Below are 19,215 nucleotides of genomic sequence, written 5' to 3'. Positions count from 1 at the left end.
AGAATTATTTACTCTAAAAGGCATTGCAGCTAATGCAAAACTGATCCTGTTTAAAAGTAAAAATAATGTTTTCTAGACAAACAAAAGCAAAAATGGAACAAGAGTATATTTATAATGGCAGATAAATATGGAGGTTGACTATTGAACTCTGTCATCAATGTATTTTGGATGAAAACATTTCCACCAAAAAACTTCTAGTCTCATGATGACTGAAGAACTACATTAACCTATTTACCATTTACTAGGAAATATATATTTGCTGGAATAAGAGAATGATAAAAAAAAACCCTTCTCTTGGCACACATGCACGCGAGGATGGATGCCTACTTCTGCCCTGCGAGGGGAAATATCAATTTTGATAAAAGAAGATGCATATGATTTGAATACAGGAATCCTCAACTTCATTCAAATGCTGCATTCCAAAAAAAACTGCATTGAAAACAACTTTGTGTTAAACAGTTCAAGTAAATTCCTATCAGATTTAGTTTTACGAGAATAGAAATATATAGGCAATAAATCCCTGCCATTTTACTAAGGAAGAACAATTTAGTTTTAGCTTTCCATATTATTGCTTAGTTGCATTTTTTCTACAGCTGGATTCAACTAATTTAGGCATCATTGATAAGTCTCGTAAATTTTAAAAATTTGCACAAAGGATGTAGAGGACTACAATGTTCAGCATATAACATCAAAAATTCTTTACTACATAATCAAATAATCTAAATCTTCCTAAGATAAGCATAGATATCTGATAGAAGATGATCTGAAAAATGAATTTTAATTGCTAGAAAGGGAAATATAGTCTTGAAAGAGGATAATAGACATGCATGAAATAAATTATATGATACATCTTCCAGCAAGCCAAAATTCTTGTGAAGTGGATGTAATGGAATGGGAGAAATATTAGCAATCACATTTTATTGTATAAAACTAACATCTACATCACAAAATAAGAAAAAGAATTTATCAGTGTTTTTTGATTGATACAAACCTATATTAATGGATTTAAATTCTATCAACTCAACTTCTTGAAACCTAAATGGATTGTCTTTAGAGCTAATCTTATGATACACCCTGGAAGCCCTATTGAATGCTACGAGTTAGTCCCAACCAGAGTAGCTATTGGTCATAGTTCATTACATTTACATATTTTAAAGCATAATAAGAATAGAGCAAATTGCAACAATCAGGACTTTTATTAGGAATTCCCATCATGATAACCGATGGACAACCACATTTTAGCAGGATCAAATTCACCGACAGATACATGCAAGAAACTATCTACTGAGATCAAGGGATGCTACCCCAGAGTAACACTAACCGTGAGGGGGAGGCGCTTGTTGTGGAGGTGGTGATTCACTGCGCTCACTGGGGCTAGGTGGAGTGGGGGGCCTTTCACCATAAGCCACTGGCCCAGCACCGGGCACTACCACTGGGCCTCCCCCTTGCTCAACATAATTAGTTGCATCAGGGTAGCCCGGATAGGCAGAAGGGTAAGCTGGGTTTTGGTACTGGTACTCAGGCCGGGTAGGATAATGGTCATAGTCTTGGTACGTTGGTCTGTAGGGATCCTGATATCTCCGCGCTAATGAGGAAAACAACAAAAGCTTGTATAAGACAGCAATTTTAGCACCAAACTACTTACCGTGGCGAGTAAAATATATACCATTCACAAAAAGTTAACAGCAACTAAATGGCCAAGTTAGAACTTGGAGCTACCAGAAAATATCAGCTAACAATAGGCTAACACTAAGAAATGCCTAGCTAAAAGCAGAAAATGCGTACTGGAAATGGATCAACTGCTTCCAGATGAAAAGACTGTTAAACTGAAAAAAAACATAAGGCCTGAGAAAATAAACATGGCCCAAAAATTTACCTTTAAAATACTTTTAGGTAACTGAAAGATATGAGCCAAATATAAAAAATGGCAGTTTTCAATTTGTATGGATAAATATTTTTACCTTTAAACATCTCTTCAGAGCAACAGCTACATCATAATCATCAAAACGTTACACATATATACGAAGAGAAAATACCTAAAGTTTGGAGAGGGAGAGCTATTTACTAGGCGCAAGCCATCTTCTCCTCTTATAAAATTACAGTAAAACCTCAATTATCCATCATTCCATAAAACAGTCATTGGATTATTCTCCTATCACTTCCCTTGTAGTATCCACAAACGAGTACAATATTCTCCCTTCCCCACCAGAAAATGTAATTTCCAATAGGTGCAAAAAGATGCAGGGAAAACAAAGTAAAAATTAGTTAGATATTGATCATGGATGGATCATCTGCATCTTCTAATTATATGTTTGGGCCTCCCCTCCCATCTTGATGGTCATATTAAGATTCTACCGAATGGGAACATTCACACAGGCTCCAAAACTCAATCCATTAAAAGAATTCAGCAGATGGAAGGGAAAGATACGTTACCACAAGAAAACTCATTCTCATTTAGCCATTCTCTCTTAGGCTTAGAAAAGAAAAAAAACTTAGGTTTAAAATAAAAAGATTGTGGAAGTTGCCACCCACTTTTGATAATTTGGTGATGCCATTAGATTTCCATTTCATTGACAACTTCAAGGAGTCCAGCTTATTGGAGGATGGCTTCACAAGTGTACAGAGAACAAAAAGGCACGCCTGGCCGATGCAAGGAGGGGAGGAGTTACAGAAATACTGTGGCAAATTAAATTTGTGGAAAAGTGCAACAGCATTTCAGATAACTTCTACAGCATATAGCCCAAATTTGTCGATATTATTAGGAGGAGAGTAGCTGAAAAGCAGCAACCTGGCTGGCAGGAGTTCATGATATCATCAACTTATTTACCGAAGGGTTAAAGCCAAAATTTATTCACTGAAAACAGCTCAAAAAGTAGGCAATGGATTGGAAAATGGAAAAATGCCGGTCTATACATTTTTCATGATAAAAGAAAAGGTGAATGAATTGACTGACTGAATTATCCACACATCTGTACAAACTTTGCCATTGCATCTGTGAAATATTTTCTTAGTAGGCATATCTACTTGAAAATGTAATCCATACTCTATAGGTATAAGCTTCATCAAAAGAGTGCTAAATTAGAATGTCACAGAGAAATGTGAGACCCTCTAGTCACATCTCTAAAGAGCAAACAGAAAGTATGACAGCAAATGTATGCTCTCCTATTAAATAAATATAAGAATGAGAAGTTACGTACTTTATGGACTGATACGATCAAATCATGACAGACCCTAACACATCATTTCTAAGAGCTATGGAGGATATCACTGAAAGCTAGCACAACATATGTGAAAATAATTAAACAATTAAAAGCTCAACTTCTGCTGATATAGGAGAGAAAAATCCTGGTTCCAATTAATTGTTGTAACATTAAGGTTAGATCACCGTCTCTAATGACATCTTTCTTGCTTTGCCTGTTCTTATTCAATGATAACATTGTAAGCCTACTTCTCTAGCCCTTTCATTAACATCTGTGTAACACTTCACAGGCTCTTATCTGGATGTAAAATTTGGCAAAATATTTTATCATAATATGGAAGAGGAAGGTTTATGAACAGCGGAGTTTTTGGATGGCATGGAATGTGCTACTATCTAAAATGGTAGCATCAAGTTTACAAAATCCACAATCTTTCTACATACTTTTTCCAGTAATTTATGAAATGGTACTTTTTCATCAAATGCAAGTATGCCCTTTAACAGCCAGTGGGTCACTAACTTACATGGATCGACATCAGGATAAGGCTCTTGAGCAGCAAGATGCTCATAGTTGCCAAACGTTGGATAGGTTGGTGCTGCTCCAACCGTAGGTGGTACTACTCCCGTTCCACCATAGGTGGCGTACTCAACAGGCTGCCCATCCGGCCCCATGTGGTGGACTTCACGCACAACTTTAGTGACAGTGGTTACCTATAAAAAGAGATCAAAATTATGGTCAGAAATGAATACCAGCATTGAGGACAAACACTTTCTCATCTGGAAAAAAGGGGTAATTTACTTTTGTGGATATATCTGTTAACACTTATGAAAGAAACCCAACGATTTTCACCCAGAAAATGACTATGAAAATCTGTCAAACTAATTATGTGTTGAAATTTTTTCAGAATCCATATAAGATGGTAGAGGAAAACTAAAATTTCACAGTCAAGACAATTAATGCTCCTCCTCCGTAATCATTTTCAAATTCACCAGATCAGACGCACCCACATAAATACACTTTAATGACTGTGTCATCACTTTTCCCCTCTCAATCTCACCAATCTTTAACATCTGTTTCCCTAATATAGGGCCAAATTCAAGGCATTAGCCAAATCTCCAGCAAATACTTGGCTTTTTCCAGCCCTGTAACACATCTGACTGGCATTCTGGAGAGCTGTATTCGAATCCCCACTAACCTGAAGGATTTTTTTCATTGCAAATTACACCCATGGTATAAATATTTCCCACACCATAATCCCACCCTTTACACCCATGCTCGTGACCACGCACGATCTATATCAATGAGGAAAATAATGAAAAATATTTGGGGAGAGGGGATAGGACATCCACCCCCACCTCACCTATTATGGCCAATTCTCCATTGCAATTAGAAAATACTCTTGGTGAGGATAGAGTTCATCTTAGACTAAGCCACAGGCAAGTGATACCACACATTAAGGGTAGGGGGACCAGTTCTTTTTGCTGGCCCACCTTGCAACTCGAGGGTTTTTGTTTGGGATGGGAAGGTCCATCATTTCTACTTTAGGTCATTCCTTTCCATTGTTGTAGCATTACCTCCCGTGAACATAAATCTTTCCTTGATTCAATGAATCAACATGGATAACCTTCAATTATTTTACTCACTGTACTGGGATTACAGAGGCAACATTAAACTACCCATGATAACATGTACATATTTATATTCAAGGGCAAGGCTTGTGTGGCAATAGTGTGTATCCATTCATCAATATCATAAAGCCTACCAAAAATAGGATACATACACAATTAATCTGGTGACTAAATAATAAAACTCAACCGTGAACAGCAAGAACTGAAGACTGATGACATTTAAAGAGGAATGCAAAATAGAGCAATTTTCAAAAATAGAGTTCTCAGAGTAATCTATCAGGCACAATAAAGTTATTACCTGCTGAGTAGTTTGTTGCTTTTGTGTTCTAGAGACTAATGTTCCAGTAGAGGCTCCTGTAGCTGGATCTCCACCGTGCAGAGAAATATGCGAAGAGTTGGGGGAATGATTATCTGGATGACCATTAGTGGGATGATAGCCCACATCTACTGCATAGGCACTTGCCTGTTGCAGTTCAGGTTGTCCTCTGTGGGATAAAGAATGCTATCATTAGTTCGGAAAATATTTATTCCCCTTGCAAATACACAAGTACCTGTTTGATGCACCTATTAGTGTAAGTCAATGACTGAATTTCACCTAAATAAAAACCACACTCACAGGAACCAATACTCCCTTCAAAATAGGACCAAAAATTTTAAGGAACAAAAAGAATGGATCTTTCACTTGAAGACTGCTGTGATTCCATGAAAATAATATTTTTTGCGTTGAAAACAACTACATATACAAAATTAATGGCTCAACAGATAAAACTTTCCCCAAAAGAGACATATATGTAAACAAATCAATGGACAAGAAACGCTTGATCAATTTCACACAATGCGATTTGCAGCCAACAATTAAAGCTGAAGATGAGAACCAAACACACACTGCGGATAACTCTTCCACAGTAAAAACATGACTTAAGGGTAGAAGTTTGTATGTACGTAGAAAGTACGCTAAATATTTCCCAACTTCATTTCATACTAACCTTTAAGAAGTAGAAAAATTTTCCAGCATAGAATACCAGGAATACGGGTGGAGAATTTCACACTAATTAAGATGTATTTAAGTAGGGTATATTTTAGACTCTGTGAGGTTACAAAAGTTATTTGAAATTTCTAAAGAGCCAATTAATTAGTGGTGACGCTAGAGTTGTCCTTACTATGGAAAAGCAAGTCTTATGTTGCCAACCAGAGTATGTTCTTTTAGTTTCATGACACCATGTAAAAAGTGAGTTAAGCATTTAATTGCAAAAATTGCAGAACAATTCTTCATACTAAAGGATATCACATTTGACAGTAAATTGCTCAACCAACTTAAAGAAATATATGATAATAATCCACTAGCTTTCCACAGCATACATATTTTGGAGGCCTCTTCCCTTGTTTTCTTGAAGATTCGTTTCCGAGCCCATAAGCATCACATATTGAGCCTTAAGATTTGATTTCGACAACAAGTAGGAGTAATCCATACCCCTGACATACACTTTTTAGGACAAAAATATTATACACTATCATTTTGCTTTTTTAAACTGTTTGTAGCCCAAGAGAGTAAGAGCGATATTCGTGGGGTGGAATACAGAGAAAAAGTACAGTACAAATAGTTGCAGGAGATGTCTTTTGGGTGTAACCCGCGTATTCGTACGGTTTTTGCTCGACGTTTCGTGGCCGTTGCTGGTCACTTTTTCATAGATAATCTACATTCATTACCTTTGAAACAGTGACCCGCAACGGCCGCGAAACCTCGGGCAAAAACCCTAGGAATACGCAGGGTACACCCGAAAGACATTTGCAACAGCTACAATGACCGCTTTTACACAATTTTCCCTCGAGTAGATTCCTTTTCAATTATTTTAAGAATAACTAACAAACCATTAAGGGCACGGAAATTGCTTTCATTTCTCAGACCACAACATTCGCATTCGAATAACGCATACAAATGCATATTAAAACAACAAAACGCACATCTGCGTGCGTCCAATTCGTTAGGCTTTTGTTTATAGCGAATCTGCGTGAATGCATTGGAAAATAATATACGCCTTGGTTATCCAAATTTTTACCTAATCTATCACTAATAATTACTGCAATAATACATTTAAATAAGGCTCTTGACACTCAAGAATGTTGCAGGAGCTAGCGCGTCAGTAAAATCATTTCTCAGGCGTATAAATGGTATGATCACCATTCATGTTCTAAATTTGAAATTCGGTGAGGTATGCATCCTGAGAATGTCCTACGTGTTTCTATGAGTGCAAGCAGAATTCTTTACACTCCGTTCATAGCTTTATTAAAGAACTGTTTTCCCGTGACATTTTGTCTAATCTCCCTGTTTTTACATAGGAAACCTTATCAGCTGAACACAATATTTCTTCATCCTAAAGGCTCGTCCAAACACTATTCAAGTCATCTAAAGGGAAGGGGGAAAACAATTCCACCCAATTTCTTGTAACTGTAAGCCACTGATGGAGAGAGTCTACGTGTTTGGAGCCCAGCCGTGCAAACTAGTTCAGCTCTCTCACTGAAAAACATCTCAGCCAGTTATCTCGGTTATTTGGTTACGAAGAAAGTAGAGTTCAGAACATTTTCCTTTTATAGAAGGTAAGCTCAAACTTAACTTCACTGGACGATAGTGGGTGGGTGGAAACTAGTTCATTGTACTAATGCTTAAGGTTTGTCACGGGCGTAAGACTGCGTTTCTCCAACACTACATACTAAATAGGGCTGCTATCATCTTTGGTGATGGACCTGGGATAGATACTACGAAAGAGTGATTAGACCTGACAGATAGGTAGAAAGGTAGACAGGGAGATGATTATATATCTTAAAATAGATAATCTCCTACCACTAATTCAGTAAAAATGATTAAGAGTCACGATCGTCCAATCCCTCCTAGCGCGAAATGTTATTATATTCAAGGTAGCAGAAGAAACTATTTCACCTCGCTGAAGCAGTAAACAAAGGATTAGAAGGATTTGATGACGTCAGAGAAGTGGGAAGACGCTAAACACGTCCCCTGAAAGCAAAAAATATTCACTGGGGTCACTTTGAAAGACCTCATCTTGGAGAGTACGCCTCTAAGCTGGTCACGACTGACACCTGAGGCAGGAGCCACAACCATAAACCGAATTTTGGCATTTCCTCTTAAATGTTCACCAAGACATGGCATCGCGAATCAATGTGGCGAAAATCACACGTGAGATCACAAGAGGTGCACGTAGGCACCGAGAAAAACGGGTGTTTAACAGTAAGATCCTTGGGCCCAAGTTCGCAACACAGCAATCCAGCCAATCACTCAACACAATCATCTTCGATCACCATCTTCGTCAAGATGCACAACAGTGTAACGTCACGAATAACTAATGCAAAAAGAAATACCAGATCGCAAGGCATGAAATCAGAGCTGTAGAAGTCACACTGTTTCCAAAGACGGTTACTCACATGTAATGAAAGTCAGGATCCCTCGCCCAAGCCATTCTTCGACGTGAAGGTAACATGGATGGATTTATTTGTGGACGTTAGCGGTGCAAACGATATATTGGGACGGCTGATGCGATAGAAAAGTACATACTTCGAAGAGAGTGACTCGTCTTATCAGCGCTTAATCTGACAAGGAGGGCGGGGTTGTTGACACGGTTGCTTCACGTAGGGCTTCCCAGGGACGCAGCCAGTACGTACTGGAGGAGGAATCATATGGACGCGAAAGCCCGGAAATCAAATGCCATCCACTAAACGAACAGATTCCGGGAATTTATTAAAAGATATACCGTTTGAATACCGGGCGTGAGGATGACGCAGGTTCCGCGGAAGTTGTCGAGTTCAGAAAGGATGTTTACTTTTCAGCAGAATAATTGATGTGGCATCGAGGAGGCGACAGACAAACAACTATTTGCAAGCCCATGATGAATGGGCAGGGAGGAAGGACGGAGAGAAACCCAGCGACGTCATAAGCCATATCTTGAGGTAATTTGGTAAGTTTCGTGGATTCTTGGGTACTATTAGCCTACCGTATTTTACGTATTATGTCTTACTTTAACGACGATTTGTGAGTTTCTCTACGGTTGTTATGCTCCCTCGTATGGCATTTTATTGAGATTACAGATAGCTAGCTTCATTTGCCCCACAATGAAACAGTAGGCAAGGGATGATGGAGATAAACCTGGCGTCGGCATTAGCCGGCTCTTGACGAAAGATAGCCACGGCCTAGATAGAAAGATGGAACCACGGCCTAGCGTACCGTCCGACGGACGATGTGATGTACCAGAGGTGACCTCCACACAACACTCAAGCATACATCGGAAAACATCTGAAAAATCTTTGGCACCGCCGGGATTCGAACCCGGGTCCAGAGGGTGTTAAGCCAGCACTCTCGCCACCACAGCAACGCGAACCCCGCGAGAGAATAAACCCTCACGCAGGAGCACAACATGTAAGCACGGCAGGGTCGTAACTTGATGCAAGGGGGGTTAGTCTCAGGTGCAAGACATGGCTTACTACCATGGCCTACTTTTCACCCGAATGAACCATAACATTTATTTAATTATTTACTAGAACGTAGTTCACATTGGGGCCTGGAGCTCACCAGAATCAAGAATCTGATACCCCGTTTGCTCAGTTACTCCAAGCTCTAACCAGGAGGTAGGAGTGAGTTAGGGTAGAGCTCACCCCAAACAGAGCCACAGACGCGAGAATCTAGCACATTCAGGGTAAGGAGGCCAGTCTCATCCCCTGTGCCGCTTCCCACTACGCAGATATTGGTTAGCGAGAGCGGGAAGGCTGAATCTGGGTTATTAATCAAGACTATTCGAGCAGTAAGCGAGAAAAGGCCCACCCACCAGAACTATAACCCCCGACTGAATGGTATAGCTTAAATGTACAAAAAACACTCTTTTCACAATACTTAATTCAAACTTACACGGAAAACAACGTTGCTATAAAATCACCTTTGCCAATCAATTACTCAATGATACGTATCTTAGCTACCCCACTTGTCCCACAACATACGGCAGTGTATTTCGCATCGGATGCACGGCAAATATTAACATGAAAACCTATTTTTAGCCCTACCTCGACGTAATTTGATTATTTATTAGTACTACCCGGCTCAGTTATTTGCATAATTGATGATAATAAAAAACTTTCCATCGATCGTGAAATTTTCCGCGAGGGACTCTTCGTCTTCAGGGAAAAGACCACGAAGAAACAAAAGAGAAATTACGATTTTATCGAGGCTAAAAAAATGCTTATCAAAAGCACATCTCATATAACACATTGAAAAATAATCTTTTAGTAAATGAATAAAAACAATTAAATATATGCACATGAACGACGTATGAAATTACTAACGACACGTCCAACCTGAAATAGCACGGCAAAGAAAAAATATATATTTGCAGCCTGATTAAACATTGCCGATACAAGTTGGGCTTATCCTTTAAAAGGAAGCTAAACACTGTCATTAATAAGGAGAAGTCCACTTGGGTTACAAGAAAGATTCATATGGAAGAATGGAGATTGGTTTGTCACAAAGAAAGTGTGTGTTCTCAAAGAATGTGTGTATAGAGCAGATAAAATCTTTATGAGAACACGGATGTTCACCGAGGGCAAGATGCAGACTCAAGCGATAGGAGGCTGAGGCCGATATGAGAAATAAGAGAAAGAAGAACTGACTACGTAGGCAAGTGACCATGTTATATGTATTTATTCCAGGAGGCCATTACCGATAATGGTTTATATGCTAATTATTTGTCTGCCATATCGACCTCCAATCAAGAATAATAAGAAGCAGGAACATATATAAAAGTAAAGTCATAAATATCAGCAGAGTCCTCGCAAAAGTTTCGGAATATAGTATATTGCATCCACGGGGTGATAAAAACATATAAGAAGGCCAAAAACATAAACTACAACGCTACACCAATTCCTCAACAAAATATACATAAAACAATTATCACGTAATGCATTAATTAGTTCATCCCGCAGGGTATGTGCTAGTTTCGGATTCGTCTGGGAATAAAGGAAAATTCATATTAGAGAGTGCCATCATTTTGTCCACTGCCATCTGATCCTACTAAAGATTTCTGAAAAATACACCCATGTCATATATTTTGGACCTAAACTTAATAAAAACCTTTTTGTTGAAACTGCATTGCTTAAATCAGGTTAGTTTTTCACGTAAATATATGAAGTAGACTCGCCAACATACATGAAGTAAGTGAAAAATATCAAAAGGCGTCAGATACTAGCCACTCCTTAGGATACCCAGAGATTACACTATTTATCTCACATACCGTTGCATTATATTGCAAATCACTCTAGATTTCGAATCGATAACACTGTGATTTTCTTCATATTTAATTTAACCTGAGCATTTCAGTCGATTGCGCAAAACATATTTCAGCCCGAGTATTTTGTTGCCAATATAAAATTATCAACTGCACAATGAACATGAGCTTACTCTTCGTGATAACCAGGAAAGCGTTAATTTCGACCAGGAAAATCCAGTTTAGTCATGGAATACAAAGTCTCGAATATATTGGAGACCCTGGTGACTCTCAGGGAACTACGCGGCGAGAGATATACCACTGCTGTATGTGAGCGTCAGCGGTACTAGTCAGCGGTACTTGCTAAAGTAAGAGGCTCCTATGAGGAAAAAAGCGCGAGGCTAAGCATTCGTAAATACGTCAGACGCGTATGTTCACGACATGAGTACATACTTCTTTCGCAGAATGCTGAGTAGGTGGCCGGCGTCTCAATGCTATCTGCGGCGGAAAGAGGGCAGCGGTGTCAGTAACGATTGACGATTCCCGCATCACCGTAGCTTGCTTCTCCCGCGCTATCGAGATACAAATTCGCCCTCAGCTAACACTATCTATCAGACGCCACCATCAAGCCATCGTAAAGACCATTGTGCTTATTATTAATATTTTTTCTCTTTGACGACTCCCAACCTAATTTATGCAATAGCTGTGTTACGCTCTCTGTTCGACCTCGGCAACTTTCGATAAATAGCGCTCCTTTCCTCTGTATTTTATTTAGATGATTTAAGATTAAATATGCATTGACATGAAAACATTTAATTAAAGTAGTCGGCACCTTGATTCGCATTTCCAGAGAAAATGGACACAATCAAGGCAAATACTACTCCGCAATGTAGAAAATGCAGGGTGAAGCAGTGAGACGATGAAGTATCGCAATTAAACTTCTACACTAATTGTTCGTTTATGTTTTCAACCATAACTAGAGACAATACACTGCACTGGATAGACAAGTGCTTACCTAGAATGGCATAAAGACAATAGGCACGCTCAGCTCCCAGCATTACCCAATTTGTCCTTTTCCTCCAAGAGCCGAAAAACGGAAGTTAAAAGGCTCAATCAGGCATCAAGTCCCAGCTTTCAGTTCCGACAAAGTTATGCACTTCAGCATGTTTAGGAGGTGAAACTATTACTGCTTCCGTTTCATTAGATTTTTAAAAATTCCAAGCACAAATTTTTATTTCAAGTTCTTTACGATTACTTAACAACAGTGGTATAACTACGATGGGACAAGCATTTTGCAAGAGAGAGGTATCAAAAATCTGACCTTAAATTATATTTTTAAGGTCAGATAATAAATAATTATTAGCCGCAATGCGTACGGGATTAATCATTTTCCTTTTCCATAGTCTCAAAGTTACGCAACCGCCAATTAACTCCGATTGTCTTCTTCAACAAATCATTTGTGAATATCTGGTTTGGCAAAAAATAAAGAGTTTTGGATACAGAACAAATCTGAAACATTTATTTTGGTCATCCACTATCCGAGGGTGAACAAGTGAGAGAGGGGGAATTTTAAGAACGATAACTAGATTTATATGCTTCCTGAGTGGTGGAACTTGAAGTGGGGCACGAATCACATCAACAGGCGGGACTCGCGCTCAAGATATGACGGTGTATAAATACCTTCCGTCACTAGAGATACAAAGACGCTCACTCAAGTGGCCGACGAAGGCATTTAAAAAACTTTAAAGATTGGAAGGGCTGGACTTTTTGACAATCAATGCCCGCAGGCCACCGATAAAGAAGCAGCTATCCTCAAGCATACGAGGATGGAATTAGATTAGAGGACGATTACAAAGTAGTGCAGGAGCTATGCTGTACTTCTTCGTCCGCAGAATGCATAAATTATCCTGGGGGCGGGAGGAGATTAATAAAAGGTTGGGCTAAGTAATCTAGGATAAGAACACCCACATATATTATTATTTAAAACAAATCAGTTAGTACACTCGTACTAGCAGATGAATAGTAATTACTAGTGTATCTCTAAGCGCCGGGCGGTAACAGCTTACAGAAACAGCTTAACCGATTAAAGTTTTTCCTCATTTCGGGGAGGGAGGGACAAAAGTCCTACCCCCTATGAGCGACCCTGAAAGAAGTAGGTACATTAATAGTGAACCTACATTGGGTCGCTTCTATTTACTTCCCGAGGCAAATTTTCAAAGAACCGCTCTCAATCAAACCAGAAAAATGAGGATACACTTTATAAACAAGTCCAGGGTTAACGTAGATGATAAAGATGACCATCCCTTTCCCATTCGTTTTAATAACAACTGCTTCGTCGCGTTTGCCGCGACTAATTCTTCGTTTATGTATGTATACAAGTTTAGTTTACTCTATGGCAGTTTATTTTTATCATTAAAACCTTCCCATATAAAATAGGGGGCGTGGTGTCCCAGTGGGTAGAACTGTAAGCCACCGATCGAAGAGTCTCGGGTTCGAACTTCGTACACCTAACACAAAAATTCTGGAAGAGCGAATTGACCCAGGGAAAGAAGCCGTTCCCTCTGACCTGAAATGTATGAAGTAACACGCCTGCCGTTCTGTCTGCGGACATGTCTACACAGTTAGAATATCGATATTTCCACAATATTAAATCTATATGACTTAATTGCTCAATTATTTGAGCATTTAATTTCACTCTGACCGTAGCCATATTCGCTAATATGTCACTCAATCCCTTGATGTTTCATTGGTAAAAACAATTGAAAGTGGTTTTTTTAATATCGAATGGTAGAGTGCTAACATTTCGATCGAAGAGTCCCGGGTTCAAATCGCGGGTGAAGCATTAGGACGTCTCTTTGTTGAAATCCTTGAAGGGCGAGGTGGACCAGGGAAAAGAACTGCTGCCCCCCCTATCCAGAAGGTGCGATATTCACACGCCTGCGGTAAGCCCGGGATGAGCTCTACCCTCACCGACCCAAACCAACCTTCGGGTTCAATCGATGAGTGATATAAAACGACAATAAATGGGTCATGATTTTTACATTTAATGAATATTGATTTTTTTTTAAATTCACTCCTAATTCTTGATCCCTCAAATTATGTCTCAGCGGCGAAATTTGCCATTATCCCCGGACTTTTGCATTGGTAGCCTAACCTAACCCTCCACGCACTGGCCACAACGTACCCTTAATTTGTATTGGTAAGTTAAAAGGGCAGAGGAATGATAAATATAAAGTGCAACTTAGTGAACTGCCGGTCGGGCACGCTTTCCAAATTGGCTACCTGAGTAAGGAGCTATGTACAACGAGGGGGTTGGTTGAGGCATTTTGTATTTGGAGGGTAATGTGCCCTCATCATAGGGTCACAACTGGCGGAGACTTGACTGCGAAATTCGAAGGGCCATCGGGACAGGTAGACATAAAATAACTGTAAACCGGCTACGATTACTATGTTTAAAGACTATCTCTTTTTTCAAATCCCTATCCAATTCTTGATTCCCCCAAATTTTCCTCAATGGCGCACAGCTTGCCCCCCCCTCCTCTCCCCCCTTGCGAGCCTTTCCACTCAAGCGCGTATCACTCCCTCGTTAACAGTCCCCCCTCACCATCAAGTTCCTCTCTTACACACTCCGCCATGTCGTCCCTTCCACGAACACCCCCTCACCCCGCCCCCCCATACTCCAGCCGCCCCCCCAAAACGCCGCCGCCTTTCTGAAATGTCTCCAAGGATCGATCGGAGGGCCCGACACCAATCTCTTCTTCCCCATCGCCATCGCTCGCCAGCCCCACACACGCTCGCCTCAACGCCGCAAACTCCATATTTGCCACCGAGCAAATACGTCCGAGCTCATATCTTCCAATTTGCCCCGGCCCAACCCACCTCTCCTTCCCAACAATTCTACTCTCGCCATCCCGAATTCCTCCCCTCTGCACTCCATTCTTGAATAAATATCCCACGCGCGTAGATTGCTTAACCCATTATAGCCCAATGTTGCTTCTAAGTAACATCAAGATGTAAGTTCAACTGATTCAGGCGTTGTACAGTGGAAGTTGGACATATTGAAATGAACGGTGGTTGCACTTTTCCACTATGATTTTATTCGTACGAAGCGTTTCGGCTTACAGACCCATCATCTTGTATAAGAACTTGAGATACAAGTTGGGCAGCAACATCCGGTACAAGTCTTGTACCAGATGATGGCTCTGTGAGCCAAAACGCGTTGTACGAATTAAATGACAGTGAAAAATTGCAACCACCTTTCATTTCAATAATAAAAAAATGTATACATTTTCAGCTCTATTCAGGGAAGATTAAAATTACGTGCTCTTCTGTGCTGTACCTACAGTTTAATGGCGAAATATGTAGCTGCTACAATAATAATATTCAGTAGATTTTTTTACATTTTTCAAAGGAGAGGTCTTGAAATTTAACTTCTGAAGTAACTGAAGCAGCTCTGAGTGAGAGAGAGTTAAATATTATTAAAATTGGTAAAAGAATTTCAAAATATAATATCTATTCTTTAATCATTGAATTGTTGTAATTCTTCTAATTGGTACAAAATTTCTAAGTATTTAAGTATCCGTTTTCACACAAACGCCATATTACACTGCCAACGAAACACACGCGCCGTTTTAATATGTTTTCGTCAACTGGCTGGTTGGGGTGAGTTTAAGTACTTACCGGTACAGCCCATGAGACGTGCCTTCGGTGCGGTCACTACCGTGATCAAAACCTATTTCACTTTCATTATCTTTTAGCAATTCCCAGCCTTCGGCTATCTACTAATTATTTCAATCACTTAGTTTCAAATATTATAGTAAGTCATGGCATATCAGTACGGTGAATTAAGAGGAAGGGGAATGGGAAGGTAAGAAGGCGGTTTTGGGGCCTTTCTGCTTGCATTTCTCTGGGAGGTTATAATCCCAGAGGTGTGAGAATAAGTCATTATCAGTTAGAAGCGGTGATTTGGCAAAAAGAGAGTTTTTCAAGCTGTGCAGCAGAAGAGTGATTCTAAGATCTTTGCGAATATTTTTATCACTTATAAACCACAGTGCATTGATTATATAGCGAATGATGACATTTCCGGTGGTTTGTAGTCTTTTGGTGAGTCGCTACAGCATAAAGCCATACCGGTGAAGCATATGAAAGATGTGGTTTGATGGTGCTGGTGCAAAGAATAACTTGGTTTTCAGGGAAAGCGGTGACGAGGATGCAATCGATATCAGTCACCTGAATATGAAACTAAATTAAGAAACCCAGGATGGAAACATTAAACATAGATAGTGAACTGTATGAAGTTTAATATTTTTATAGTCCTTAATGGATAAGTCTGAGGCCTGGTTACACGATCCATTAACACGTAAAAGTAGATATCTAAATGTTTGAACGCGTGAATGAGCACGAAAATGCACCGTGTAACCACCCACCTTGTGCAAACGCATGAACAGAATATAGAAACTGTTCTGATTTGGTTCATATATTCGAACATGCTCCGTTCCACCAAAATCGTTCATGCATTCACACATTAACTGGTACATGTTGATGTACCGAATAACCAGGCCTGTAAACCAGGCAAGGCTATTGAATAAAGGCTGAAGTTATAAGTAACAAACTTCGATTGTTTGCGCTGATGACAAGATACACAATTCCGTTCTAATAGTGAATACAATCATCCACTTACCTACCTATCAGGATTGGCTTTGGAAAATATGTTTGGATATACGATCGTAAGAATCATCTGGAATGAAACGCTTTATGGTGAAACAACGTGGATGTTGAAGAAGGTGAATGAGAAAAGACTGGAGGCGTTCGATGTGGGTGGGGAGGAGAAAGGAGAAGCGAAATGGACGGAGAGGAAGATGAACGGCGAAGTGCTAGACATGCGGGAGAGGAGAGGTATCTTTTTGCGGAAGAAAAAAAATGGAGGAAGGGGCAGAGGGAAAAATGTTCGGTACATGGGAAAAGAGAATAGCATTTATAGATTGCATGATTTAGAGTAAGCCTTACTGCGAATAGAAAAAAAGGAAGCCCATTTTTAGAGACCGATTCGTAAAATCCTCCATGCAAACCTACCTTACCTAGTAGAATACTTTTGCAATATCACAAGAGCTAAACACAAGGAGGCGGTACACGAAAACATTTCGCGTGGGTAGTGCGACTTTATCGATCTGCAAAATGGACCACCAGGAAAACTGATCAGAAAAGAATAGAAGAATTAAAAACCCGGTGTTGGATGATGATGCTAAAGATACAGTGGACGCACAAAGTAAGAAACAAAAAAGTATAGAGAAAAATAGGGGATGGAATATCGCGGTTGAGAACTACTCGCCAAAGAAGTCGATTAAGTGCGTATTCAGACACAGCCGTTACGTGGGAAGTACACTGGAGGATAAATCGAAGATAATTTCTAACGAGAAAGATCAAGAGACGCAGTAGACAGTTAAGGATAAAGAGTGTCATGAACTGGTATGGGAATTAAGTAAATAGAGATGAGAAGTTTTACCAAAGTTACGATTGCAACACATTGGAAGCAAAAATAATCAGGGATTATTTGGGAAAATATTTTTGGGACAAATTGCAGAGGCCTATCAAGTGATGAAGGCGTGGGAGTTGATACGCTCTGTGTATTTCTTCAGAGTTGACGGATTGTTCACCTGCTTGCGGAAGCCAATTATATGCAACAGAAACTTTGCAACTCATTCTTAACCAATAAATCAACACATACCACTAGAACTGTATGCTCTGGAAAAGAATGATAGCATAAAAGGAAGCAATACAAGCTCTCTCTGATATATTATTAGATAATTGGCTGGGATTATGTTTAGAACCAGTGGCGGATCCATGGGGGTGGGGGGCTAAGGGGGCTATAGCCCCCCCTTGGATATCCAATTTACATTAGATAGAATGGTAATTTTGTTCGGACCCCCACTACTGCTGGGAGGTTGTCCCCTACTTAGCCCCCCTTGTCCCTATCCTAAATTCGCCACTGTTTAGAATCGCTAACTCGGAGACGGTGAGGAAGGCAATTTACAGCGTCTTTTAGAGAGAAAGAGAGGATATGATAATGGAACCGAACTACTACCATCCAAGTCCGAAAACACGATAAAATAAGAGTGAGACTTACGAGCCGAACGGATATATACATAGGAATTCGTTTCATTTCACAGGAAATAATAGGCGATGATTCAAGGTGGGCTATTGAAAAAGACAACAAATCAATTTAATTCACCCACTACAAATAAAGGGGATGTGACTAACCAACGAATACGGATAATAAAATCCGAAGAACCAAGCGTGATGGAGAGGAATTTTTCCATATTGAAATAAATACTTGCAATTTTCCACGATTATAAAATTTATTCCGACCTAGGTTTCGATGTTACTACAGAAGATAATGTAGTTACATCGAAACCTACGTCGCAGTGGCTTAACTACGGGAGGATCAGATGATAGACCCCTCCCCTCAGCCTCTGAGAAATTAAAAAAAATATTTAAAACCATTGTCTAGTTTTGGCATATAAAAACTGAATTTGCTTGAAGCTAAATTTTTAGTGCCAAAATGATGAAAAATGTGTTTCCAGGCACATAATTTTTTTTTAATTTTCCCGGAAAAATAAAGAAAAATACATGGGGAGGTCGCCACGCCAGGCTATCCAATCCCCCCAAAAGCATATTCCTAGTTACGCCACTGCTAGGTTGGAATACATTTTATAATCGAGGAAAATTGCCAAGTGTTTATTTAAATATAGAAATTGGATTAGGATAGAGGAAAATTATATTCTTAGTAAATTAAGCAATTAGCATCCTAGATATATGTGGAGCGAATACCGATACAAACAGTAGCGAAATTAATGAAGTATTGGGTATCCAAAAAATTACAAGGAGAACCACGTGTGAAGTCCTTCGTCACGTCCAGTTCTTGGAACCAACGAATTGGGCACTAAAACAATCAAAGGAAATTAAGCAGCAGTTATGAGGGAGGCAAGTGACCACAGAGACTGGCAATTTACAGCGCGGCAGATGAGTGTTCATCTTGACGGTCGGGAGGAAATGGAAGGGATAGAGCCGCTAATGGCTGATTAACCCATCCTCCAAGAGCGGTAAATACCAATGAGTTGACAAATTTGCGTCCAA

The 19,215-nt window shown here is 39.7% G+C and overlaps 1 protein-coding gene across 16 annotated transcripts in view; it reads right to left on the bottom strand.

Moving 5' to 3' along the window:
• Positions 1-19,215, bottom strand: part of LOC124171771 (catenin delta-2-like) — a 229,484-nt gene that overhangs the window by 43,295 nt on the left and 166,974 nt on the right. For 14 of the 16 annotated variants that reach the window (XM_046551086.1, XM_046551089.1, XM_046551093.1 and 11 more), the window contains 3 exons: positions 5,124-5,310; positions 3,721-3,907; positions 1,322-1,585 (listed from right to left, as the gene is read on the bottom strand). In XM_046551086.1, the coding sequence (XP_046407042.1) occupies positions 1,322-1,585; positions 3,721-3,907; positions 5,124-5,310 (638 nt within the window). Of the gene's footprint in view, positions 1-1,321; positions 1,586-3,720; positions 3,908-5,123; positions 5,311-5,811; positions 5,830-8,260; positions 8,418-19,215 lie in introns of those variants that run through there. The other 2 variants (XM_046551085.1, XM_046551095.1) reach the window with 2 other exon arrangements.

This window comes from Ischnura elegans, chromosome X (genome assembly GCF_921293095.1).
Source record: "Ischnura elegans chromosome X, ioIscEleg1.1, whole genome shotgun sequence".
Lineage (NCBI taxonomy): Eukaryota > Metazoa > Arthropoda > Insecta > Odonata > Coenagrionidae > Ischnura > Ischnura elegans.
This window is presented reverse-complemented; position numbering and strand designations above follow the sequence as displayed.